Source organism: Ursus americanus, chromosome 23 (assembly GCF_024610735.1).
Source record: "Ursus americanus isolate L20-20 chromosome 23, mUrsAme1.1.p, whole genome shotgun sequence".
In the NCBI taxonomy this organism is placed as follows: domain Eukaryota; kingdom Metazoa; phylum Chordata; class Mammalia; order Carnivora; family Ursidae; genus Ursus; species Ursus americanus.
Window position 1 is genome coordinate 45,379,460 of NC_142149.1, and position 23,255 is coordinate 45,402,714.

The window sequence follows — 23,255 nt, forward strand, 5'->3', positions numbered from 1 at the left end:
CTTTCAGAGATGGAGACTCCTACCTGCTCATTCAGACGGTACACATAGACTCTGCCTTCCTCTCCATGAATGTGGTAAAATGGAGCAGCCACCAGCAAGAAGTCCGTGGTCCCATCCATGTCAATGTCCACAGGGCACAGCTCAGAGCCAAAATAGGATCCCATCTATAGCCCAGGAGGAATTCAGCTCACAAGGGTGCTGGGGAGACCTCCTCTGATACCCCTCAGCAAGGCTCGACTCCTGCTCCTGCTCTTCCTGGACTACCAGTTTGGGTCATTCCAGATCAATTTGTTCACCAGAGTAACAAAGAAGCCTGAGTGAGCAGCTCTATCCCCTACAATGGGGGGGACCCAGTTGACAATCAGACACGCAGAGCTGGGGCAATGGCACTGCAGTCTGCCTGAGTGCTGCCCAGGCTGAGTCAATAACCCTTTGCAGGCCTTGGAGCCTGTCCCGCTCCCTGCGGGTCCTTGACACCCTCCATCTATAATAACAGGGGCACCCTTCTCCAGCAGGTACCTGCTCTCCCTCCAGCACCGGCACGAAGCTGGTCTCTCTGCCCTCCTTCTGGAGCTGAAACACGGCCCCCCGCTGCTTGTACCGTGGAGCCCCTGCCACGTAGGAGAGGCCACAGGCCTTGTGCAGTAGGGCCACTGTGTAACCTGGGAGGGCGGGGGTGGTTGTGGTTGGGAGCTCCCATTGGGCCACTCCTTTGACCCCCCAACTTTCCCAACCAGTCCTTCAAAGTAGCCTGGGCAGGGGAACAGATCTGAAGAGACTACCTTTCTCATCCTTTTAAAAACTGGCGTCAGGGAGTACTATCCTTTTAAAAACTGGCATCAGGGAGTACTCCCACGTACCCACCGTGGCTCGTCACACACATATGCCCCACCACACAGAAGTGATATGCACCCATTATCGTACCTACAGCTTCATTCAAAATACACTCCTTCACACACATTCACCACCCACATTTATCACACACACACTATATGAGGACAAAGGAGAGGGGTGAAGGGTCACTCGCCACTACTAAAAATGGTGAGGCCCCGCCTCCTCAGGTAGCCGACCAGGGCCACCCTGAGCTTCAGTACTGAGGAGGCCCTGTCCTCATCCAGAAGGCCCTAATTCTCGGCCTCAGGGTCCCTAACCAAGGCCTATCGCTCGGTCCATGTGACTGACCAGAGCCTGCCCTAACTAGGAAGCCTAATGCAGCCTGATGCCCAGCCTCAGCGTCCCTCTCCAAGGCCCCACCCTCACTCAGGTAGTCCCCAGGCCCCACCTCACCTAGATAGCTGTACTGTGCATTCTTGGTGTCTGCTGTGGTCTGGTTCAGGAAGCGACCCCGGCGGCTGTGCATGTCATAGAGCAGTGCGCCCCCCGACCAGTTAAAGGCCCCGACGGCACCGAGCAGCACCTGCCCCTACAGGGGACGAGGGTTGGAGGCCATCTGAGAGGGAGGGACTAGGCCCAGCTAGGCGGGGCGGGGGAGAGGGGAGCCCAGCACGCAGAGGCAAGGGTGGAGGGCATGTTCATGTTCAGTGATCACTGACCACCTGGCTAGAAATGCAGGAGGAAAGTAAGATGGCGAATACTCAGTTCCTGCCTTGTACCCATGACCCTATCAGGACAACTGTCCCTCCAGTGCCAGTCACCCTCAGGACAGAAATCTGACCCAGGCCCCAGGTTGCGTGGCACACAAGGCCCACCTATGTTGAGCAATTGCTAACCATAATTCCACCTCTGTGCAAGGCTGGTGTACTCACCATGCCTGCGTCTTTTCCCCTTGTGAGGAACAGTGCCTCTGGTGAGGACAAGTATGAAACTCGGTAGGCAAGTGACCCAAGCCAAAGCCTGTGTTAGTAGTGCATGTTAAGGGAGAACTGCTCCATCCCTGAGCACACAGAATAAAATGACCTCCTGTAATAAACATGGCCATTCTTTCATCTACCTCAAAGGTCCAGATTAGGGCAAGCAATTACAAGTGTTTTCTGTTATCCTAAAAGGGTTTGTTCAGAGGCATCATTACAGGAGGGCAGAGCCCCGCACTGTGAGCCAGGGGTCCCCGAGTCTCTGGGTGTCACTGGGGCCCCTCCTCTATGGTAAGCCTGCCCGGTGCTGAGTTGGCCACATACCTTATCCAGGATCTGGGCACTGAACCCAATCTGTGCCAGCTGGTAGTGGAGGGCCTCTCCAACCGTGCCTAGAAGCCAAGAAGCCCAGTGAGACACTGCTGTGGGCTGAGGTGAAGGGAGAAACTAAGTCAGGTAAGGGCCCAGTTTGACCTCATTCCCAGAGGGAACGCTGTTCAGAATAATGGGACAAATAGCAGGCTGAGAGTGGAAACCTGGTCCTGCTTTAGTAGCTACTGGCAGAGTAAGCTTGGGCAGCTCACTCCCTCTTTCTGGGCCTCCATTTCCTCATCTGTGAGCTCCTGGGAGTGGGATCCATGCCCTAGTCATCCTTCTTTCTCCAGCATCAGAAGGAGCTTCTCATCAGAGCTTCAGGGAATTCTGGGGAAGTGAGGAGGGCTGGGGATATTGTTGCCTTTTTAGAGTCGGAACAGCTGAGGCTCAGAGAAGTGATGGGAGTTGCCCAGAGAGTCATATGGAGGTAAGACAAGAGTGGGGCTGGAGCACAGGGCTTAGCCTCCTGCCAGATGCTGAGGGGACTGCCCCGCGGAGCCCTCACCTTCCATCTGAATGATATTCTGCTGCAATTTGCTCAGCAGTCCATCCAGTGCTGTGTAGTTGGTCACCTTGAAGGCATATCTGTCATCAGGGTCTGAGGCGATCAGCTTCAGTTCATTGTAGGTCTTGTTATTCTCAAATGCCTTTCCCACCTGCACAGAGGCCCTCAGTCAGTGGATCAGGACCACAAGAGCAGAATGGATCCCAAGCCCCAAGAGCTCTCGAGGTCCAGGGAGAGGGCTGAACCCTTCTGCTGGCCTTCAGGGCCCTCTACCACCTGCCTCCGTTCCCTGCTCCCTGTTCTCCTGCACACACTCCTTCCTTCTCACACCAGGCTCATTCTCACATGCTTGCAGAGCCCTTCCCGCCTCCCCTGCACCCTAGGTCAGCTACTCCTATTTGTCCTCCAAGACTTAGCTCAGTGCCATCTCCTCCAGGAACCTTCCTTGATGTCCTTTCTTTGGGATCCCTGAGTGTTCACTGCTCTTCCCATCACTGCTGGGCAAGTGAGCTATGACCACCACTGGGAAACAAGCCCTCTGTGGGAACACCCAGTATGTAATGGGGGAAGTTCAGGATGTAGGGAGTGGGAGTAGTTCGTGAGTGTGTGTGAATAGAGTAAAACTTGAGTAAGCTGTTTACAGAAGCCCCTATCAGGAACTCTGGCTCCTCTCCACCCCAGGCTGCACAGGGTCAGGAGGTACCCCCCACTCTTGGCTCTTACCCCAATGGCAAAGCGCTCAACACCTTGCATCTTTGGGGAGCTGATGACAGTAGTGAGGTTGAGTGGGTCCTCAAATATATCCCCATCAGTGAGTACCACCATGACCTTGGATGCATTTTTTCTGGAGCCATGGCTTGGCGTGAAGATGTTGTCTCTAAGCAGGGGACAGTAAATGAAGAAGAGAACTTTGCCAGAGGGATACTGAGCTCTGGGGAAATTTTCTTCACTGACCTGTTTTAGAATTGGAGAGGATTAAGAAGCCCTCCAAAATGGGGAACAAAAACCCAAAAAGCCCCCCTTTGACATACAGCAGGGCCAGGTAGAGGGGAGGCTGTGACACACCTCGCCCCTCACTTCCACCCATAGAAAGGTTCATATCAACAGCACTTCAGTCTACTCTCATGAATAATAATGATATTAATAATAGTGGCTAATATTTACATAGTACTTATGCGCCAGGCACTGTTGGAAGCACTGTACATATTTTAACCCATTTAGCCCCACAAAATCCTATAAGACAAGTACTATTATTATTCTCAATTAATTTATTGTTTCTCTTAAGAGAGAGAGTGAGAAAAAGAGAGTGTGCACTCAAGGGTTGGGGCAGATGGAGAGAGAATCTGAAGCAGACTCTCTGCTGAGCACAGAGCCTGACACGGGGCTCAAACTCAGGACCACAAGTCGGTCACTCAATCAGCTGGGCCATCCAGGTGCCCCTACTTATTCTCATTTTAAAAGTGAGGCACCTGGGGCTCCTGAGTAGTTCAGTCCATGAAGCGTTTTGGCTCAGGTCATGATTTTAGGGTCATGAGATCGAGCCCCACATCGTGCTCTGCACGGGGCATGGAGCCTACTTAAGATTCTTTCTTCCTCTCCCTCTGCCCCCCTCCACCCACCCACCCCACTTGCACAGGTGAGCTCGTTCTCTCTCTCTCTCTCAAAAAAAGAAAAAGTGAGGCAACTGAAGCACAGACAGGTTAGGCAACTCACCCGAGGTCTCTGTAGTACAAACTGGAGCTGAGGTTGAACCCAGGCAGCCATGAAGCCCATACCTGTAAGCACTGTGCTCTACTGCTGCACACAATAGGAGTCTTTGGAGGAATTTTTGGAGGATGTCTTGGGATGTCATCCATCAGCCAGGGCTGGACTGAAAGACCTCACGTTCCCCTCAGCCAAGGAAGAGCTAGAACCTGACCCTCTCGTCTTCACAGCTCTATCCAGCCACCTCTCCAGGCATGATGCCTCAGAGCCTCTGGGCAGGGCCAGGAGCTGGCACGAAGTAGGTGCTCAGGTAAGTCCCACTACCCTCGTACTTACAGGACATGCTGCATGGCAGAAGCAGTCTTGGTGACTTTCCCCACTTGAGTGATGTTCTGGACTCTGGCGAGGGAGGCCATCGCATCCTGGCTGTCCCGAAGACCAAACTCAGTCTGGATCACTCCTCCGTATTGCACCAGCGCAAAGCTGCACTAGAGACGAGGAGCCGAGGCGGGGAGGAGGTTGGCAGAATCGCCATGCCCAAAGCACCCCCTGCCCCTTAGGTGTCTCCCCCTGGAAGTAGTAAAGGAATCCATTTATTTCTCCTTGCCTCCAGGCAGGAGGAGATGCTAAAGCAGAGGGAAATCTCTAAGCAAGTAGAGATGGAGGAAGCTATGATAGTAATGGCTCCCAGTGAATCATAGACTTCTCCATGACACCATGTTTCTGTGTAGTCCCCCTCCCACGTATCAACTATGGGGTTGGTCATGTGACTAGCTTTGGCCAATGGGACATTGGCAAATGTGATACAATCAGAACCTTGAAAAGTGTATGCATGCATTGGGTCTTGACCTCTTGGAACACTGTAGCTGTGAAAAAGTTGGGCTGGCCCGCTGGAGGTACATGGCCCAGACAAGTAAGGTCATCTTAGGCCATCCAGTCAAGCAACAGGATGTCTGCAGCTGCAGGACTAACTCCAGGCAAGAACAGCAGAAGAACCACCCAGCTGAGCCCAGCCCACAGAACTGGACCACAGAACTGTGAGCAAATAGGTGGTTTTGTTTTGAGGTAGTTTGTTCACAGCAACGGAGAACTGATAGACCATGTGAGTCTACCTCTTAGGGAAGCCCACCTGGAAGCACTTCTCATAGAAGTTCCTCATCATGTTGGAGATGAAGTCTTTGGCTCTCTGGAAGTCTGGGGGGTCAATGCTTCCCGAGCCATCCAGGATGATGGCAATCTCAGTGCCTGGTCAGGAGTGAGCATGGAATTTGAGGCAGCAGTGAGGACAGCATGTACCTCCCTGCAGGGTACCCACCCCATTCAAGCTCTGGGGGCTCAGTTCAGGGAGGAAGTTAGTAAAGTTCCCAAGATTGAAGATTTTGTCTCAGAGGCAGAGAGAGCCAGAGCCTGCTCACTCTGACTTGCTAAGTGAGTCACTCCCATTGCTCCTGTTCTTTAGGCCTCAGTTTCCCCATCTGTAATATGGAGGGGGGAAGAGCTGGGACTGGCCAGGTCTATAGAATCCAGCCACTGCTCCCCATCTTCCAGACCTAGGCACACCTCACCCCTGGGGGTCGCCAGCCTAGGGATCAGCTCTGACAGCCTCTGGGAGCAACCCAGATCTGCCTCTTCTCACCAGCTGCCTCCTCCTCCTCGTCTTCCTGGGTCTTCAGAGCCCGGCGCCACCTGGCTGGCTTCTCTGTGCTGCCTTTCTTGCTCCTGTAGCAGTCTCTGTCATCCATATGTACATTGGGATCCAGATTTTCTTTAAAAAATGCACACGGAAGAACTCAGAGTCAGACAGCCTACCTGTTCACCTCCAGGTAGGCCCACACTTAACTCTGCCCTGAGTCCCTTCACAGGAGCCTAGGCTTGTCTTGCCCTCCCTGGGCCTTTGTGTCTCTCTACGTCTGCCCTGCTTCTTCTTAGAGACCCGAGGAGATCTCTTCAGAGCTGTCCAAGGTCAGTGAGTGTCCAACCCTTACCAAGGTTGGAGAAGTGGACCTGGGTGTGGTTTTGGAAGTTGTTGGATAATAGGCTGCAGGTCCCTGTGAGTTCTGAGCTGAGGCTGTGGGGCTGCTGCGCCAGCACTTGAATGCAGATCTAAGGGAGAGGGGAGAAAGGGAGGGAAAAGCCTAGGTCACCTCCAGCACAGTCCCCCTAATCACAGCGACACCATCACTCCCATGCCAGAATCAAATTCATCAACCAGGCAAAGGATGTAGGAATACTTTGTTCACCCCTCAGCAGGGGTAGGAATCATGCTGGGGTCAGAGCAAGGTTAAGCACCTGGGTCAGTGTGCTGCATCACATGGAGTACCTAGGTCAGAGCCTTTGGTCAGCCCTGGGGTTGGTACCAAGGAGATAGCTGGGCTCAGCCCTGAGAATATACCAGTCAGACTGGTGTCAACACCGGTCAACCACAGGGTTAGTGCCACCCTACCTGAAGCCCTCCATCGTCCCGCCTCACGCATACTCACCAAAACACTGTGGTGGTTCTGAACAACTGTCACTCCCTGGTACCTCCCCTTTGGGATGGGGACAGTCTCTGAAACAGTTAAGGTCAGGTAAGGAGGGAGGGATGCTGGGAAGCAACACTTCAGCCAAGGTCAGATGTCACAGGGCCCCATTAGGAACTGTTGGCCACTCAGAGCAGCCACTAGAAGCTGGTTGAGGGGCTTTCAAGCACAGGCCTGGACACGCTCAGGGCAAAGTGCCCATTCCCCAGACTTATTCACCGACTCATTCAACAAAAGCCCTGTGATGTCTGCTTTTTGCCTGGCCTCATGCCAGATGGTGATAGGGATCTAGAAATAACAGATCTGGTGCTTTTCTTACAGGGACTCCCAATCTGGAGGGGCGGGAGGGTAGAGAAGCACTAGCTGGCGGGTGTGTGCAGCACCAGGGAGGTGTGCAAGATATAAAGGACTGGCTCTATGGATCGATGAACTCTCCACTCCCAAAGTTCTGTCTCTGGGGACTCTTACTGTCCCCCAAGAAAGTGTAGCTCACTCCTTTCCCTCTACACTGAGAGCCTCAGGAGATGCATTTTTGAGCCATAGGGTCACCCAGTTACCCTGCCAGCCTGCCTCCCCTCTGATGCAGAGAGTGAGGCTGTTCAGCATTGTGTCTCTCACAGAGACAAGGACTCTACCATACGCAGTTGAGGGGTCATCAGCAAATGTAGGCCTTGAGTTGGACTGGGTGGGATAGGTAGAGTTGGTTAATGAGTAAGTTAGGTCCATGCATTTGTTCATTCATTCATTCTTTCAAACGGCATTTACTGAGTGCCTAACATATGCCAGTCCCCATGCTAGATGCTAGGATGGCCACAGTTTGGGAGGGGTAGGGTTGGATTCCATTGAGGTGTAATGAGTTGGGACAGGTTGGGTTTTGGAATCTGATAGAATCGGGTTTGCCAGTTGTGGTGCTGCCAATGCTAGATGTATGAACTTAGTCATACTGGGAATCAAAGGACTTCTCTGAACTATAGCTTCTCTTTTATACAATGGTGTAATTTTGAGGATTAAAGTGAACAAAGCATTTGGGGGCACCTGGGTGGCGCAGTCGTTAAGCGTCTGCCTTTGGCTCAGGGCGTGATCCCGGCGTTCCGGGATCGAGTCCCGCATCGGGCTCCTCGGCTGGGAGCCTGCTTCTTCCTCTCCCTCTCCCCTGCTGTGTTCCCTCTCTCCCTGGCTATCTCTCTGTCACATAAATAAATAAAAATCTTAAAAAAAAAAAGTGAACAAAGCATTTAGCAGAGTGCCAGGCACATGGTGAGCACTCAATACATTTTAAGTATCATTTTTGTTAGAACTGGGTCTGGAAAGGTGGGCTAGCAATTAGGGTTGGGTTGGGATGGGATTGGGCATTGGGATAGAAAGCCTGCTATGGTGAGGAGGGGTGGAGTCTAGGGCCGAAGGACTGGACTAGGTTCAAATGGCTTGGGCCAGATAAGTGGGATTCCTCGGAAGGAGGTTCTGGGAGCATTCCCTGGAGCTGAGGTAGACTTACCTACTTGTTTGCAGGAGATCTCATCTTGGATGAGGGAACAGCGATGCAGGAGGCCTGCTTCCCCCTTGGTTTGAGAGCCGGTGACCAGGAGCCTGAGTTGGAAAGGTAGACAGCAAAGTTGGGCTGGCCAATCATTCCCTTCTCCTTTCTGCCTGCCCAGACACAATCTTCCCAGTCCAGATCCACAGGCTCTCTATCTGGAAAACTAATGGTGGAGATCCAGGCAGACTCCCAGCCGAGACGGCAGATTCTGCGTTATGTAGAAGGCATTTACTCACCATTTACCTTATACGGCTCCAGGTGGGAAATGGTTAAATGCGTCTGCCTGACAGAAAGGGGGGGGCGGTATTGATGGTAAATGGACTCTCTGCTCTTTGGGGCAAGGGTGGGTAGGTGCCAGGAGGCCATCGGCAGGACGGCTGGCTCTGTGGGGAGCAGTGCTGTCTTCCTAGTGGGAACTGCCCCACCTGGCCTCAGTGATAGTATTTCCTGAGAAGAGCATGTTGGTGCTCCTATCCTATGGGTCAGTCAGAAATGGAGGTTTGAGCAGGGAGGGCCTTAGCCACATAAGGCAGCCTCCAGAGATATGATTCCCAATGGCAAACTGCTCCTCAATCCAAGCCCAGGGAGATAGCAGAGTCCAGCGTCAGCCTAAGCATTCTCATTAACCACACTGCCCAGGGAGAACTGCCTCAAGACAGGGAATGAGCTCCACATCCTAGGGGTTGGGTTGTGAGTAGGGGGTATTAAGGAAGGGGCCCCGAGGCTGGGCTTGGTAACAGTGAACCAGTTCCAAGGTCTTTGTGCTGAGGACAGTAGGAAGCCACGGAGGACTTTATAATAGGGGATATTCATCTGTACTTTCAAAAGGTCATGATGCAGCTATGGTGGGTTGGGTGGCAGGAATGAGGTACCATCTCCCCTTCCTCACTTCCTATCACTCTATTATAATTATGAAATAGATCATTTACTTATCTCCATGGATTAAGAATAATAATAAAGTCTACACCTGTATACATGCCCTACCCCCAGCTTAACCCACCCCAAGCTGATTGCACCTTCTGATATGGCTATTGTCAAGGTCAACGGCAGTCCCCCATGAGCCAAATCTAATGGACAGCTCTCTGTCCTCATCTTCTTCAACCTCTCAGCAGCCCTGGACATGTGGCCATCCCCTCCTTGAAATACTTTCTTCTTGATTTCCCCCTACCTCTCTCAATACTCCTCAGACTCCTCTGTTGGCTTCTTCACTAACTTCTAAATGTTGCTGGAGACTTGGGGCTTGGTTTTCCTTGCCAGCACATTCTCCCTAGTGATCCCCTCCAATCCCATGGCTTCAATACACCTGTAAATGCTGAAATTCTGTGGCCCTAGGATCCCTCCACCAGAACTCAGACCAGCATAGCTGTAGAAAATAGGAAATAGCTGTAGGAAATGCACCACCACCCCAGATGTCCATGTCCTAATTCCCAGAACCTGTGACTATGTGACTTTTTGTGGCCAAATGGATTTTGTAGATTTGATTAAGTTACGGATCTTGAAATAAGGGAAGTTATTCTGGATTAGTGAGGTGGACCCAATGTAATCACAAGGGTCCTTATAAGAGGAAGGCAAGAGGGTCAGAGTCAGAAAGATTTGAAGATGATACACTGCGATTTTAAAGATGGAAGAAGAAGCCAAAAGCCAAGGAATGTGGTTAGCCTCTAGAAACTGAAAAAGGTGAGGAAACAGGTTCTCCCCGTGAGCCACCAGAAGGAGCGCAGCCCTGCTAACACGCCTTGATTTTAGCCTATTTAGACCCATTTTAGACTTCTGACTTCCAGAACTGTGAGATAATAAATTTGTGTTGTTTTAAGCCACTAATTTTGTGGTTGTTACAGCAGCAATAGGAAACAAATACAATGATTATCTGCCCCCTGTCTAATAGGCATCTCAAACTTTAGATTGTCCAAACAGAACTTAGGGTCTTGTCCTCCCAAGCCTGTGCTTTTCTTTTTTCTTTTCTTTCTTTTTTTTTTTTTTAAGATTTTATTTATTTATTTGACAGAGAGAGAGAGAGAGAGAAGGAACACAAGCAGGGGGAGCAGGAGGGAGAGAAGCCGAGCAGGGAGCCCAATGCGGGGCTTGATCCCAGGACCCTGGGAGATGCTTAATGACTGAGCCACCCAGGTGCCTCAAGCCTGTGCTTTTCCGTTTTCCCCGAGGCAGTAGATGGTAGCACCAACCACTCCATTATAAAGCCTGACACCGGGTGCACCTTTGTTTGCTTCATCTTTTCACTCGTCCTTGCATCAAGTCCATCGGGAAGCCCTATGGATTCTTCCTCCAAATTATATCTATAGAGCATCTCTTCTCTGCATTTCCCCATCAACAACCTGGCCACCGGCATCTTGCCTGGGGTATGATAAGAGCCTCTTAACTGGTAGTGTTAGTTTTTGAAATTTACCCTTATAGTTTATACCACGTCACTCCCCTGCTTCAGTAGCCTCCCATGCACTTAGAAACTAGGAGTCCAGGGGCGCCTGGGTGGCGCAGTCATTAAGCGTCTGCCTTCGGCTCAGGGCGTGATCCCAGCGTTATGGGATTGAGCCCCACATCAGGCTCCTCCGCTAGGACCCTGCTTCTTCCTCTCCCACTTCCCCTGCTTGTGTTCCCTCTCTCGCTGGCTGTCTCTGTCAAATAAATAAATAAAATCTTAAAAAAAAAAAAAAGAAACTAGGAGTCCATACTCCTTGATGCATCCCAGTGGGCCTTGCCGGTCTAGCCCCTTCCTGACTCTGAGACCTCATCTCCCCATTTCTTTTTTTTTTTTTTAAGATTTTATTTATTTATTTGAGAGAGGGAGAGAGTGAGTGAGAGAGAGCATGAGAGGGGAGAGGGTCAGAGGGAGAAGCAGACTTCCCACTGAGCAGGGAGCCCGATGCGGGACTTGATACCATGACTCCGGGATCATGACCTGAGCCAAAGGCAGTCACTTAAGCAACTGAGCCACCCAGGAGCCCTCCTCTCCCCATTTCTTTACGCTCCACCCTGGCTGGCTTCTGTTCCAGCCCCTTCTTTTGATAGCCCCAGTTCTTGCCTGCCTCACCCTCTGCCTTACTGTGCCCTTTGCCCGGAAGCCCTGCCTTTCCCTCCCCAAGGCTGGCTCATTTTCATCTCCTGGCCTTGCCTGTCACCTTCTCATAAATGCTTTCTCCAGCCAGCCCCACCTCACAACACAGATACTCTGCTTCATGTCTCTCTGTTTTATTTCCTTTTCGGAACTTGTTACATCTGATAGTATCCTCTTTACTTGCTTATGTGCTTGTTATCTGTCTCCCCCACTAGACCTAAGTTCCTCGAGGATCTTGTCTAATCTTGTTTACCATATTATTTCCAGAGCATGGAAGAATGACTGGCACAGAGCTGGGGCTCAGTAAGTATGGTTAAATATTGACTGAATGACAGCCCAGGCAGCGGGTAAGGGAGCTAATGTGGGGCAGGGCTGAAGAGCAGAGGGGCAGCTCTGTGGGCTCTGCAGCTGAGCTCTCAAAATAGGTCGCCTGCTCAGCAACCCTTCCTCTGCTCCAGACTCCTCCCCAGCCTGCGCCTCGGCCCTCAGTCTAGCACCTCATTCCCTCTCCCCCATAAAGGTGGGGTCAGAACTAGTCTCCACTCCAGATCATGTTTTGGTGGGGTAGGTCCAGGCCTGAGCAGTCTCGGCTCTCCTTCCTCCTTCAGGCCGTTGTCCGAGCGATTTCCTCCCCACCTCCTTTTCCTGCCAACAGTCATCCTAAACGCCAGATCCTCAGGAAGTCTTCCCAAACGGAGGAACGTGACCCCCTCTACGCCCTCCAGGTAGCCCTGACTACTGGAACCCAGCCCTATACTCACCTAGACTGTGAGTTCTCAAGAGACTACCGTGTACGGCTGCAGAACCCACGGCTGCCACTCACATCGGTCGTGCAGTGCTGAGGCCTGGGGCCCCGTCTGAGCTGCCTCTGTTGCCCACCCATTTTACCCTCCATGATGGGTAGTCTCTTGATCTCCAGGTTTGTTGACTGAATGACTGACTAACAATAACCAAGCCCACCATCAGCTGACAGCCCCAGGGACCCTATTTACCCTGGGCTAGAAGCAGTCCATCTCCTGCCTTCACCCACCTCTAACCTGGGTCCATTCTGAGTCTAATCCCAGACCTCCCAGGAGAAGGCCTTCTTCCTTTTCCCCCAAGTTTTTTTTTTTTTTTTTTTTAAGATTTTATTTATTTATTTGACAGAGAAAGAGAGAGCACAGGCAAGGCGAGTGGCAGGCAGAGGGAGAGGGAGAAGCAGGCTTCCTGCTGAGCAGGGAGCCGGACTCCACTCAGGGCCCCATCCTAGGACCCTGGGATCATGACCTGAGCCGAAGGCAGACGCTTAACTGACTGAGCCACCTAGGCACCCCTCCCCCAGGTTTTATCATCATTTTTTAAAATTTATTTTTATGGCTTCATTTGCATTTTTATTGAAGTATAATTTACAGTGTTATATTAGTTTCAGGTGTGGAAGGCCTTTATTATGTTCCACTCATTTCACCCTGCAGCAACGAATCCCATGATGCTGTCAGCCCTGGCTGTTCTATAGTAGGGAGAAACAGCACAAGGGAGTGAGAGGGACACATCACCCTTTCACAGGGCGCCTAGCCTCCTCCGCTCGCTCTCTGTGGCCTTGGGGCGGCCAGCAGCGCATTTCCTGCTCAGCACGGCAGGCCCGTGGTCTTGGGCTTCACTATTTGTGGCAGGAACCCAGAAGTTCCTCCCACCACATCCTCCCACGAGCCCCCTCTGCTTCAGCAGGTGTTCAGGGAGGTTTTCATGACCCCAGCTGGGCTCTTCTTGCACCCGGTGGTGGACTCAGAGCCTTCTGCTCCGGGGGCTTCAAAATCCTCTCATCCACCATGTCCTTTCACCTTGGCTTCTGAGGCAGGGGGCCTGGAGCTGGAGAGGGTCCTGCTGGGGTACTGGTGGGAGGGGACTGGGCAAGGGATTGTCACAAATAACTGGGATTAACACCTGGCTTTCACGACCATGGGGAGCAACCAGAACACTCATGCACTTCAAGTTTGGAAAACAAAATGTTGGCCCAATGCATAAGTCATGATCCAGCAATTCCACTGCGGGGCACATGCCTGATCAAAGGAAGTACACCTGCCCAACGAAAGCAGTATAATTTGTCCAAGGAAACTGCCCAAATGCCCATCGTCAGCACTGTTCACACAATGGAAGACAGAGCAATGAGAGTAAGTACCATTGTCTCAGGCAATACCACATTCAAAATTCACAGACTATATTGAGGAAGAGGAGCCTGACATAACAGACACATAACGGCATGCCTCATTTATAAGTTCGAGAACAGGCAGAACTAATCCAGGGAGCACTGGTTAACTCTGGGCAGGGGATGTGCCTAGAAGGGAACGCCAGGCTAGAGGGGGTTTAAGTGAGGCTGGTAATGTTGTTGTTGTTGTTGTTTTAAAGATTTTATTTGTTTATTTGTCAGAGAGATCACGCACAAGCAGGGGGAGCAGAGGGAGAAGCAGTTTCCCCGCTGAGCAGGGAGCCCGATGCGGGACTCAGTCCCAGGACCCTGGGATCAGACCTGAGCAGAAGGCAGACACTTAACTGACTGAGGCGCCCGGGTGTCCTGAGGCTGGTAATGTTCTGCGTCTTCATCTGGTGCTGCTTACATAGTGGTTCACTGCAAACATTCACTGAGCTACACACTTATGATGGGTGCATTTTTCTATGTGGCAAATGTCCATAAAATTTTACCAAAACAACAACAAAAAACACAACAGACACTGACCTTTAATTCATCTTCCTGCAGACAAAAACTTGCTAACAACCTTCCCACCACCCGTTCCTGCTTCAAACATTCCTAGCTCCTCAAACCCTTGGTGCCTAGGTAACCAGGCACCATCCACCTCTCCCAACTTACTGCTCATTATACTCAGCTTCAACCTCCTGACAGTTTCTGTTCCTTGGTTTGCTCACCCTGGCTTCCAGGCTTCTCACCACACTGCTCTCAGCTGGGGCATACCCCTCTCCTGCCTTCTCACACTAACTCCTACTCATCTTCTCAGTCCCAGGGTTGATGCCTACCCTGCCCACACCTGCCTCTATGTCTCCAAAGTGCCCTAGACTTCCTAGCACAGCAGCCATCGCCCTTGTCACCGCCTGCCGCGTCGGTCTCCGTCATGAGCCGAGGGGTTCCGTGAGGGCAGGGACAGTGCCTCTTTCACTATTTTATCCCCACACTTTGCCTGTGATTGAGTCGATGCTTGCTGAATGTGTGAATGGATGAGCAAACTGACCCTGCCCTGCCCACCTACATGGTCACCTGCTTCTTCACTGTACATTGAGGAAACCATAGTGTAGCAAGTGGTCCAAGCATGCTTGGCTGCTGGGGTCATGGCCCAGGGCTATAAGGCTGCCTCAGGAGCTGCTACTGCCCACCTGTCTGCCACCAAACAGAGCTTCTGCGATACTCAACTTGGAAGATGGGGAGCTCCGCTCAGCCAGAAACCTTGAGCTCCTCATCTGGCCCTGCCCCAAAGCCTGTCTGCATGCTGGGCTCATGGCTCATGCGTGCTGGGTAAGAAAAAAACCCTGACTAGAAGCAGAGCAGTGGGATGGGGAGGGGATTGGCCTGGGGCACCGCGCGAGCAGGGCTGGATCACAGCAAGCGCGGAGAAAGCCATATGACAATTATGAACAAAAAGGAAAGGAAAAATTTCTCTAGATTAAAAGAGACTAACGAGACACAACAATATGGGACACATGAACTTTGACTGGATCCTGGCTTCAGAACAAAGCAGCTCTACAAGTCATTTTGGTGACAATAAGGGACAAAACTAAAGACATGTTTCTCCATTCGCATATCCCCTCTATCACCATCCGATACAATACATATTTTGCTTGCTTGTTCGTTGTATATCTCCCCTGAGCATAAGAACTTTGGTCTACTTTGTTTCCTGCTGTATCTTCAGGGTCTGGCACACAGTCAGCGCTCCATATAAATACTCGTTGGGTTAGTCACCATTGTATGTATCATCCTACGACCGCTGTGTTCACCTTACGTTTCAGGAGTGATTCCGGTTAACAACCACTGTGCTCATTTCATTCATTTGACCTGCTTCTAACATTGCATCGTCTATGATTCACAGCTTATTTCTTCCATTTTCCTAATGAGGGCCATTTCCAGTCTTTCACTATTCCAAGAAATGCTACAATAAATACCTTTACATGTACCTGGGAATGCCTCTAAGGTTGGCATCTGGGAGTGGAATGGCTGGGTCAAGGTCATCTTCCACATTACCAAATATGGTAAAACTATTCTCCGAGTTGGTTATATCAATTTATAGCCCCACAAGTTCCCACATCCTCACCGACAGAATTTTGCCACATTTAAAATTTGTGGCTTATCTAATGGGTGGGTACAGATGAGATTTTTTTTTTTAGGATTTTATTTATTTGTTTGAGAGAGAGAGAATGAGCAGTAAGGAGGGGCAGAGGGAGAGAGAGAGAGAATCAGACTCCCCGCTGAGCAGGGAGCCCAAGGTGGGGCCCCATCCCAGGACCCGGGGATCATGACCTGAGCCAAAGGCAGATGCTTAACCAACTGAGCCACCCAGGTGTCCCAGATGAGATTTAAAAACACAAACGCAATGTTTAGTGAGCTTGAATTTGGCCAGAAACGATAATAAATCCTTTATGTGCATTAACTCAAATAGTCTTATGCAACAGCCCCATGATGCAGGGAAATCTCTACCCCTACTATAGAGATAAGGAAAGGCTGTGGGTTGAGCACCTTGCTACAAGTATGGAGTAAAGCTGTCACTGACCCATGGCTGCCAGACCCACAACCTGCCTCTTAACCACATTCCCTGTTGCCTCATAGTTTCCATTTTTTCTCTGATATTTTTGTCATTGCTCAAAATTTCTATACTGAGCATGTGTTACTTTTATAAGAGACAAAACAGCCTTAATAAACTTTATTTTAAAATAGTTTTGAGGTCATATCCTGCGCCACGCTCCCCAGCAGTAAAGACAGCGAGGATTGGTCCGGAGCTCATAGCTTCTCTCCTGTACACCCTTCTGAAAGTGAAAGGAGACTGTCCCCAGATTGTGCGGGTGGGGTGCCAAGCCCTTCTCTGGGGCTTGTTCAGACCCCCCCGAGGCACCCTCAATTATGCCTCCCATCTGCTGGGCCCCACTCACCAGGTCTGGTTGGTGCTGGAGTCTTGGTGCAGAAGGGAGCTGAGCACATAGGGTGTGTCTCCTTCAGGAGTCACCCAGATCTGGGCCTCATCCACATTGAAGGCCACCAGAGGAGCAAGGCCTGTGGAGAACAGAGGAACATTTAACAAAATAGGTGCCTGTTGAGGCCATGGCTGGACCTTTGACTCCCATCATTCAGTCGCATTTTGTGGTGTCATCACTGCCATTTTACAGATGAGAAAAGTGAGACTCCCAGGATTTTTTCCTGTGGGAATAGGACAGGAACGTAGGCATGTCTGACCCAGACCCCTTCCCCCGCAATCCTCCTACTAAACCATGTCAGCACCAAGGCCTCCTCCTCCAGGAAGCCTTCCCTGGTTCTCCCCTAGAAGTACGTCCCACTTTCTCACACCTCCCACTATGCACTTTCTGTACCTGTCAGATAGCACATACTCATGACAGGGTCTTGTACCAAAGTTAAAACAGACCATGAGCCCCAGGGAGAAGATGTACATACATTCTATCTATGACCCTTCATCAAGTGACCCAAGAGACACCATGTCTTCAAACATGTACAAGAATGTTTACAGAGGCTTTATTTGTAGTAGTTCCAACGGGAAACAACCCAAATGTTCATCAACTGGGGAAGGGATAAACTGACTGGTATATTCATACAATGGAATACTACTCAGGAGTAAAAAGGAATGAGCAATTGACGCACACAGCAAGATGGGTAAATCACCAAAATCATTATGCTCGTGAAAGAAGCTTTACATGAAGGAGTAGCTACTGTATAATTCCATTTACATGACGTTCTAGAACCGGCAAAACTGACCTATAGTAGAAAAATATTTCCTGGGAGTACGGGGATGGGTCTTCACTGGGAAGGAACAGGAAGAAACTTCGTAGGCTGAGGGAAATATCCTGGATCTTGATAGGAATTTGGAATGCAAAATGTGTGCATTTGTCAAAAACACACTGAATGGTCAACTTAAAATTTGTGCATTTCACAGAAGGTAAATTTTCCTGCAAAAAAGAACCGTATACAAACACTGAACTCTAGTTCATACGTGTGCTGAAATATGTAGGGATAAAGTGTACCAGTATCTGCAGTTTACTTTGAAACGCATCAGAATTCAAGATGGCGTGATGGATGGATGGACAGATAGATGAAGATGGAGATACAGATAAGTGTTTATATATAGGATATATATGTGGAAATGCAAACATAACAAAATGTTGACAGTTGTAAAATCTAAGTGTAGAATATACTTTTCTACTGCACAATTATTTAAACTTTTTTGTCTATTTGAAATTTTTCACTGAAAAGGTATGAGGAAAAATTGATATCGACAGATTGCCCCCCATAGAGGCCGTGCCAATTCATACTACAACAACAGAATAGGAAAAGGCCTGTTTCCCTACAGTGCTGCTTGAGCTGTGTGCAGACCTTTTCGTCCTTGTTTTGAAAGAGTATCTTATCATTTTATTCCAAAATATATTTTTAAATTATGAGTAAGGTCAAGCCTTTTATTTTAAGTCGTTTACTGTCTATTCATATACATTATCCATTCGTATGAAGTATTTACTGCTTTCTTATTAATTTGTAAGAGCTTTTTGAATCCAAAAGAAATTATCAATTTGTTAAAGATATTGTTTCTCACTGAGCTATTTATTTGACTTGCATCTTTCCCCACATCTCTAGTTTGTATGTAGTCATTTTTTATTTATGACTCTTGAGTTTTATGTCATGCATTCAGTGATTATTTTTTTTAAGTTCACTCCCATTTTCCTCTATATTTTTGGGGGTTTTTTTGTTTCACTTCTTATACTTAAATATTTGATCCTTCTATACTTTATTTTTGTGTATGGAGTAAAATAGCAATCCAGCTTTTACTTTTTCTTCCCACAAATGACATTGTCCCAATATTATTTCTTGAATAGCTCATCTTATCTGCATAGATTTGCAGTACCACCTTTATCATTCTCAGAATTCCCATATGCATCTGGGCCTCTACTGGGATGCTGTTCTGCCCTACGGACCTCATTGTCTCCTGCTTGGATACATTCACTCGTCTCCCGACCTTTCTCTTCCAAGTCTTGTCCCTCTGAATACATCCTCTCCATACCAAGCGGCAGAAAGAATTCTTAAAAGTATGGTCTGACCACGCCACTGCACTGTAAAAACTCTAATGTATATTTACATAGAAAAAGGGCAAGGTGAAGTTCAGTGTACAGAGCTCATCTGTTCAACTACTGTTCGATGAACAAATTCTTGCAGTAGCTCTTGAAAAGCTACTTTCCAAAGTGTTTTTGGAAAACACTCCTTTTTTTTATGATGGTACAATGACTTTTCCAGCCCTAAATACACCACATAAACATGCTATAAGGAATGACGCTCTGACATCACACTTTCAAGCAAAAACAGACTCACTAATTTTCTTAATAAAACAGTTCCTAGCTTAACAACATCATAGGAAACAAACGTGCGCTGCTTGCCTTGTTTGGACAAACCCAAAATGCTTTGTTTTTGCATATACGTGCCGATTGAAGGGGCTGAAGAGATAGTGGCTTCTGTGATTCTGCAGTCTGTTAAGTGCATAAGCTATTTCATGTATTCTGAAGTGCTTTCAGATTGGTATTTATTTTACCCTCAATGTATTTTTCTGTGCTATAACTTTAAAGGGAGTTTGAATACAAGATGATCATGAGTACCCAAAAGACTGAAGAAACAGTGAAGAAATGGCGCAGAAGGAAAAATGTACCTTTCTTAATAATGACTCCCTCACAACTATCTTCCACTACTCATCATGAAGTCTTCATTTCCTCTTTTAATAAGGAAAATAAATCTTTATTGCAATTAGTTGTATATATAAATTGTATTTTTATATTCAAATTATTTTTTTAGTATAAACTTGTTTTATTGGCCAATTAATAAATTTTTCCATCAGTAAAAACTGTGAGTATTTCGCTGGATGGAATGAACCAGTTTTTCCAATAAAATTAATGGAAATATTTTTTCTAATTAATGGCTTTCACTTAGCAGTAGAGATTTTAAAAACAAATTAAAATCATTAGGCAATGGATAGGTTTACAGACTTTTATATAAGGACGACAAAGAAATATATATGTACAAATTACTGCTCTTCGTTTACCAATATAAAATCTGTATGTATCCAATAACATCACTTCAAAGCATATTAAAAATTTGACAGAATAAAAGGAAAAACACAAAAATCCACAACCAAAATGGGAGACTTTAATGCTTTAACAATCTTTCATATAAGCTATGAAAATATCAGTAAGGATATATAAGGTATGAACAATACAATTAACAAAATTGACCTGATTAATAGAACACTGTACCCAATAATGGTAAAATAAGCATTTTTCAAATGCACATGAAACATTTGCCAAAATTGAACAAATGCTACGTCAAAAAGCAAGCCTCAATAAATTTCAATGAATTGAAATAATTCAGAATATGTTCTCTGATTATAGTGGAATTAAATTAGAAGCCAATAACAAAAAGAAAACTAAAAAAACTTGAGCTTCTCAGAAATTAAGCAATGCACTTCTAAATAACCTAGAGTCAAAAATGAAATCACAGTGGAAATTTTTAAATATTTTGAACTAAATGAGAATTAAGATATGACAAACCAAAACTTAGGGGAAACAGTTAAAGCAGTGCTTAGAGGAAATGGACAGCCTCAAGTGCTTACATTAAAAAGGAAGAAAGGGTAAAAATCAATTATCTAAGCTTCCATCTCAAAAAGGTAAAAGAAGAGCAAATCAAACCCAAAGAAAGTCCAGGAAGGAATAAAGATATGAGCATATATCAATGAAACAGAAAACTAACTTACAGTAGAGAAAATCAACAAAGCTAAAATTTGTTTTTAAAAAAGGTTAATAAAGTCTTTAAAAAAAATAAAAAACGTTAATAAAACTGAGAAACCCCTAGCAACACTGATCAAGAAAAAAAAAAGAGAGAGAGAACATACAAATTACCAATATGAATGAAAAAGAGGACATCAGAATAGATCCTAAGACATTGAAGAAATAATAAGAGGATAGTATATACAATTTTATGCCACTACGCTTCACAGTTTTGTTGAAATAGGCAAATTCCTTGAAATAAAGATTTACCAAAACTAATGAGAAAAGTGCAAGTTGAATAATCTTCATCAAAGAAATTAAATTGATTTTTAAAAACCTTAGGAAGAACTCCAAGCACAGATGGCTTCACTGAAAACTCTCCCAAACATTTAAAGAAGAAATACCAATCTTACACAAACTGTTCCAGAGAACAGAATTGAGAGAACACTTACCAATCATTTTATGGGGCCAGAATAACATTGATATTAAAACCTGACAAGAGCAAAGATTTAAAAAACAAACAAACAAACAAACAAAAATCAGAAAAAACCTGACAGGAGCAATACAAGGAAGGACAATTGATCTCTCTCTTGGACATAGATGCAGAAATCCTAAGCAAAATATTAGCAAATCAAATCTGGTGACATATAAAAAGCAGAATACATCACAACCAAGTTGAGTTTATTTCAGGAATGGAAGGGTGGTTTGACATTTGATAATGATTTATTTATTATATTAACAGGGGAAAAAAAAAAGAAAAAAATCATATGATCACTATGATAGATGCAGGAAAAAGGCATTTGATAAAGTCTCGTACTGGTTTGTGATAAAAAATCACAGTAAACCAGAGTAGAAAGTGTTTCCTTAATCTGATCAAGAATACCCACCAAAACCCTTCAGCATACATCATTCTTATTGGTGAGTTGCTGAAAACTTTCCCTAAAATCAGGAATGAGACAAGGGTCACCGCTCTCACCACTTTTACTCAACATTTTACCGGAGGACTTAGAGCAATAAGAAAAAATAAAATACAGAGCATAAAGATTAAAAAGGAAAAAATAAAACTGCCATTATTTGCAGATGAAATGATTAAGTAGATTGAGAAAGCCAACAGACCCACAGCCAAACACTGAAAATTAACAAGAGCCTTTAGCAAGGTTACTGGATACAGAGGCAGTATACAAAGAACCACTGTACTTCTATATACCATCAATGATCAAATACAGAGTGAACAGTTTTTAAAGATGCCATTAGCAAAAGACAGAGAAATCAAATGCTTAAAAAGAAGTCTAACTAAAAACATGAAAACCTCTATGCTGAAAACAAAAGATTAGGAGAGATTAAAGAGCTAAACAGATGGAGGAATACATCATGTTCATGAAGGGAAGACTCAGTATTGCCAGTTATCACTGTACCGAGTTTATAGCTTCAGTAGAATCCTAATCAAAATCCCAGCAAATTATTTGGGGGGGAGGAGGTATGTTAACAAGCCAATTAAAAATTTTGTATGAAATTGCATAGGACAAGAATAGTCAGGCACTCTTAAGGGAGAATAACAAACTTGTAGGACTTGATAACACACTGTCATCTATCAAGATGTTACAAAGTTATAGTTAAGACGGAATTACACTATCACAGGGCAGACAGACCAATGGAACAGAGAGTGAGCACCTGTTTTATGACAAAGGCGACAGTGAAGAACAGTGAGGAAAGAAGGATTTTTTATTTTTATTTTTTATTTTTTTAAAATATTTTATTTCAGAGATGGAGAGAGAGAGAGAGAACATGAAGGGGGGAGGGGCAGAGGGAGAGTGAGAAGCAGTCTCCCCTCCGAGCAGGGAGCCCGACGGGGTATTGATCCCAGGACCCCGGGACCATGACCTGAGCTGAAGGCAGACGCCTAACTGACTGAGCCACCCAGGTGCCCAAGAATGAGTTTTTAAATAAATGGTGCTGGGTCACTTGGATATCAATATTGAAAAAATAATAATCTTGACTATTCTCACAATCACACACACACACACACACACACACACACACACACACACACACAAATTCCAGATGGGTTGAAATGTGGATTTAGATGGACTGAATGTGAAAAATGAAACAATAATGTTTTCAAGAGAAAACAAAGGACCCTGGGGTAGACAAATATTTTTTAAACAGGACACAAAAAGCACTAATCATAAAGGAAAGAATTGATAAACTGAACTTCATTAAACTTAAGAACTTCTGTTTATCAAAAGACACCAATAAGAGAATAAAGAGCCAAGCCACAGAATGAGAAAAGATATTTGCAACACAAATATCTGACAAAAGACTTATATGAGAATATGTACAAAATTCCTACAGCTCGATAAGAAAAAGGCATGTCAGCTAACAGAAAAAGGACATTCTCAAGAAATTATCCAAAGGGCCAGTAATCAAATAAGAAGGCACGCAAAAGACTTCAGAGAAAGGCAAATTAGAACCACCAAATAATATCACTACACAAGGACCAGAATGGCTAAAATGAAAAAGACAATACCAAATGTTGACAATGATCTGGAGCAATTAGAACTCTCGAATACTCCTGGTGAGAATGTAAGTCAGTACAACCCCTTCAGAAAACCATTTGGGAGTATCACTAAAGCTGAGCGTACATATAACTTATGACCCAGCAATTCTATTTTTAGGCATATCACCAGCAGAAGTGTGTTTATATGTCCACAAAAAGACATGTGCAAGGATGGTC

At 46.7% G+C, this 23,255-nt stretch overlaps 1 protein-coding gene across 1 annotated transcript in view; it reads right to left on the bottom strand.

Moving 5' to 3' along the window:
- The window catches only part of ITGAE (integrin subunit alpha E), a 64,630-nt gene that overhangs the window by 27,917 nt on the left and 13,458 nt on the right, over positions 1–23,255 (bottom strand). The window contains exons 2-14 of the mRNA XM_087854694.1: positions 16,646–16,766; positions 8,410–8,501; positions 6,876–6,943; positions 6,381–6,498; positions 6,032–6,160; positions 5,525–5,640; positions 4,732–4,883; positions 3,415–3,568; positions 2,692–2,842; positions 2,136–2,203; positions 1,288–1,423; positions 520–662; positions 24–164 (exon numbers count right to left, since the gene is read on the bottom strand). Of these exons, the coding sequence (XP_087710820.1) occupies positions 24–164; positions 520–662; positions 1,288–1,423; positions 2,136–2,203; positions 2,692–2,842; positions 3,415–3,568; positions 4,732–4,883; positions 5,525–5,640; positions 6,032–6,160; positions 6,381–6,498; positions 6,876–6,943; positions 8,410–8,501; positions 16,646–16,766 (1,589 nt within the window). The remainder of the gene's footprint in view (positions 1–23; positions 165–519; positions 663–1,287; positions 1,424–2,135; positions 2,204–2,691; positions 2,843–3,414; positions 3,569–4,731; positions 4,884–5,524; positions 5,641–6,031; positions 6,161–6,380; positions 6,499–6,875; positions 6,944–8,409; positions 8,502–16,645; positions 16,767–23,255) is intronic.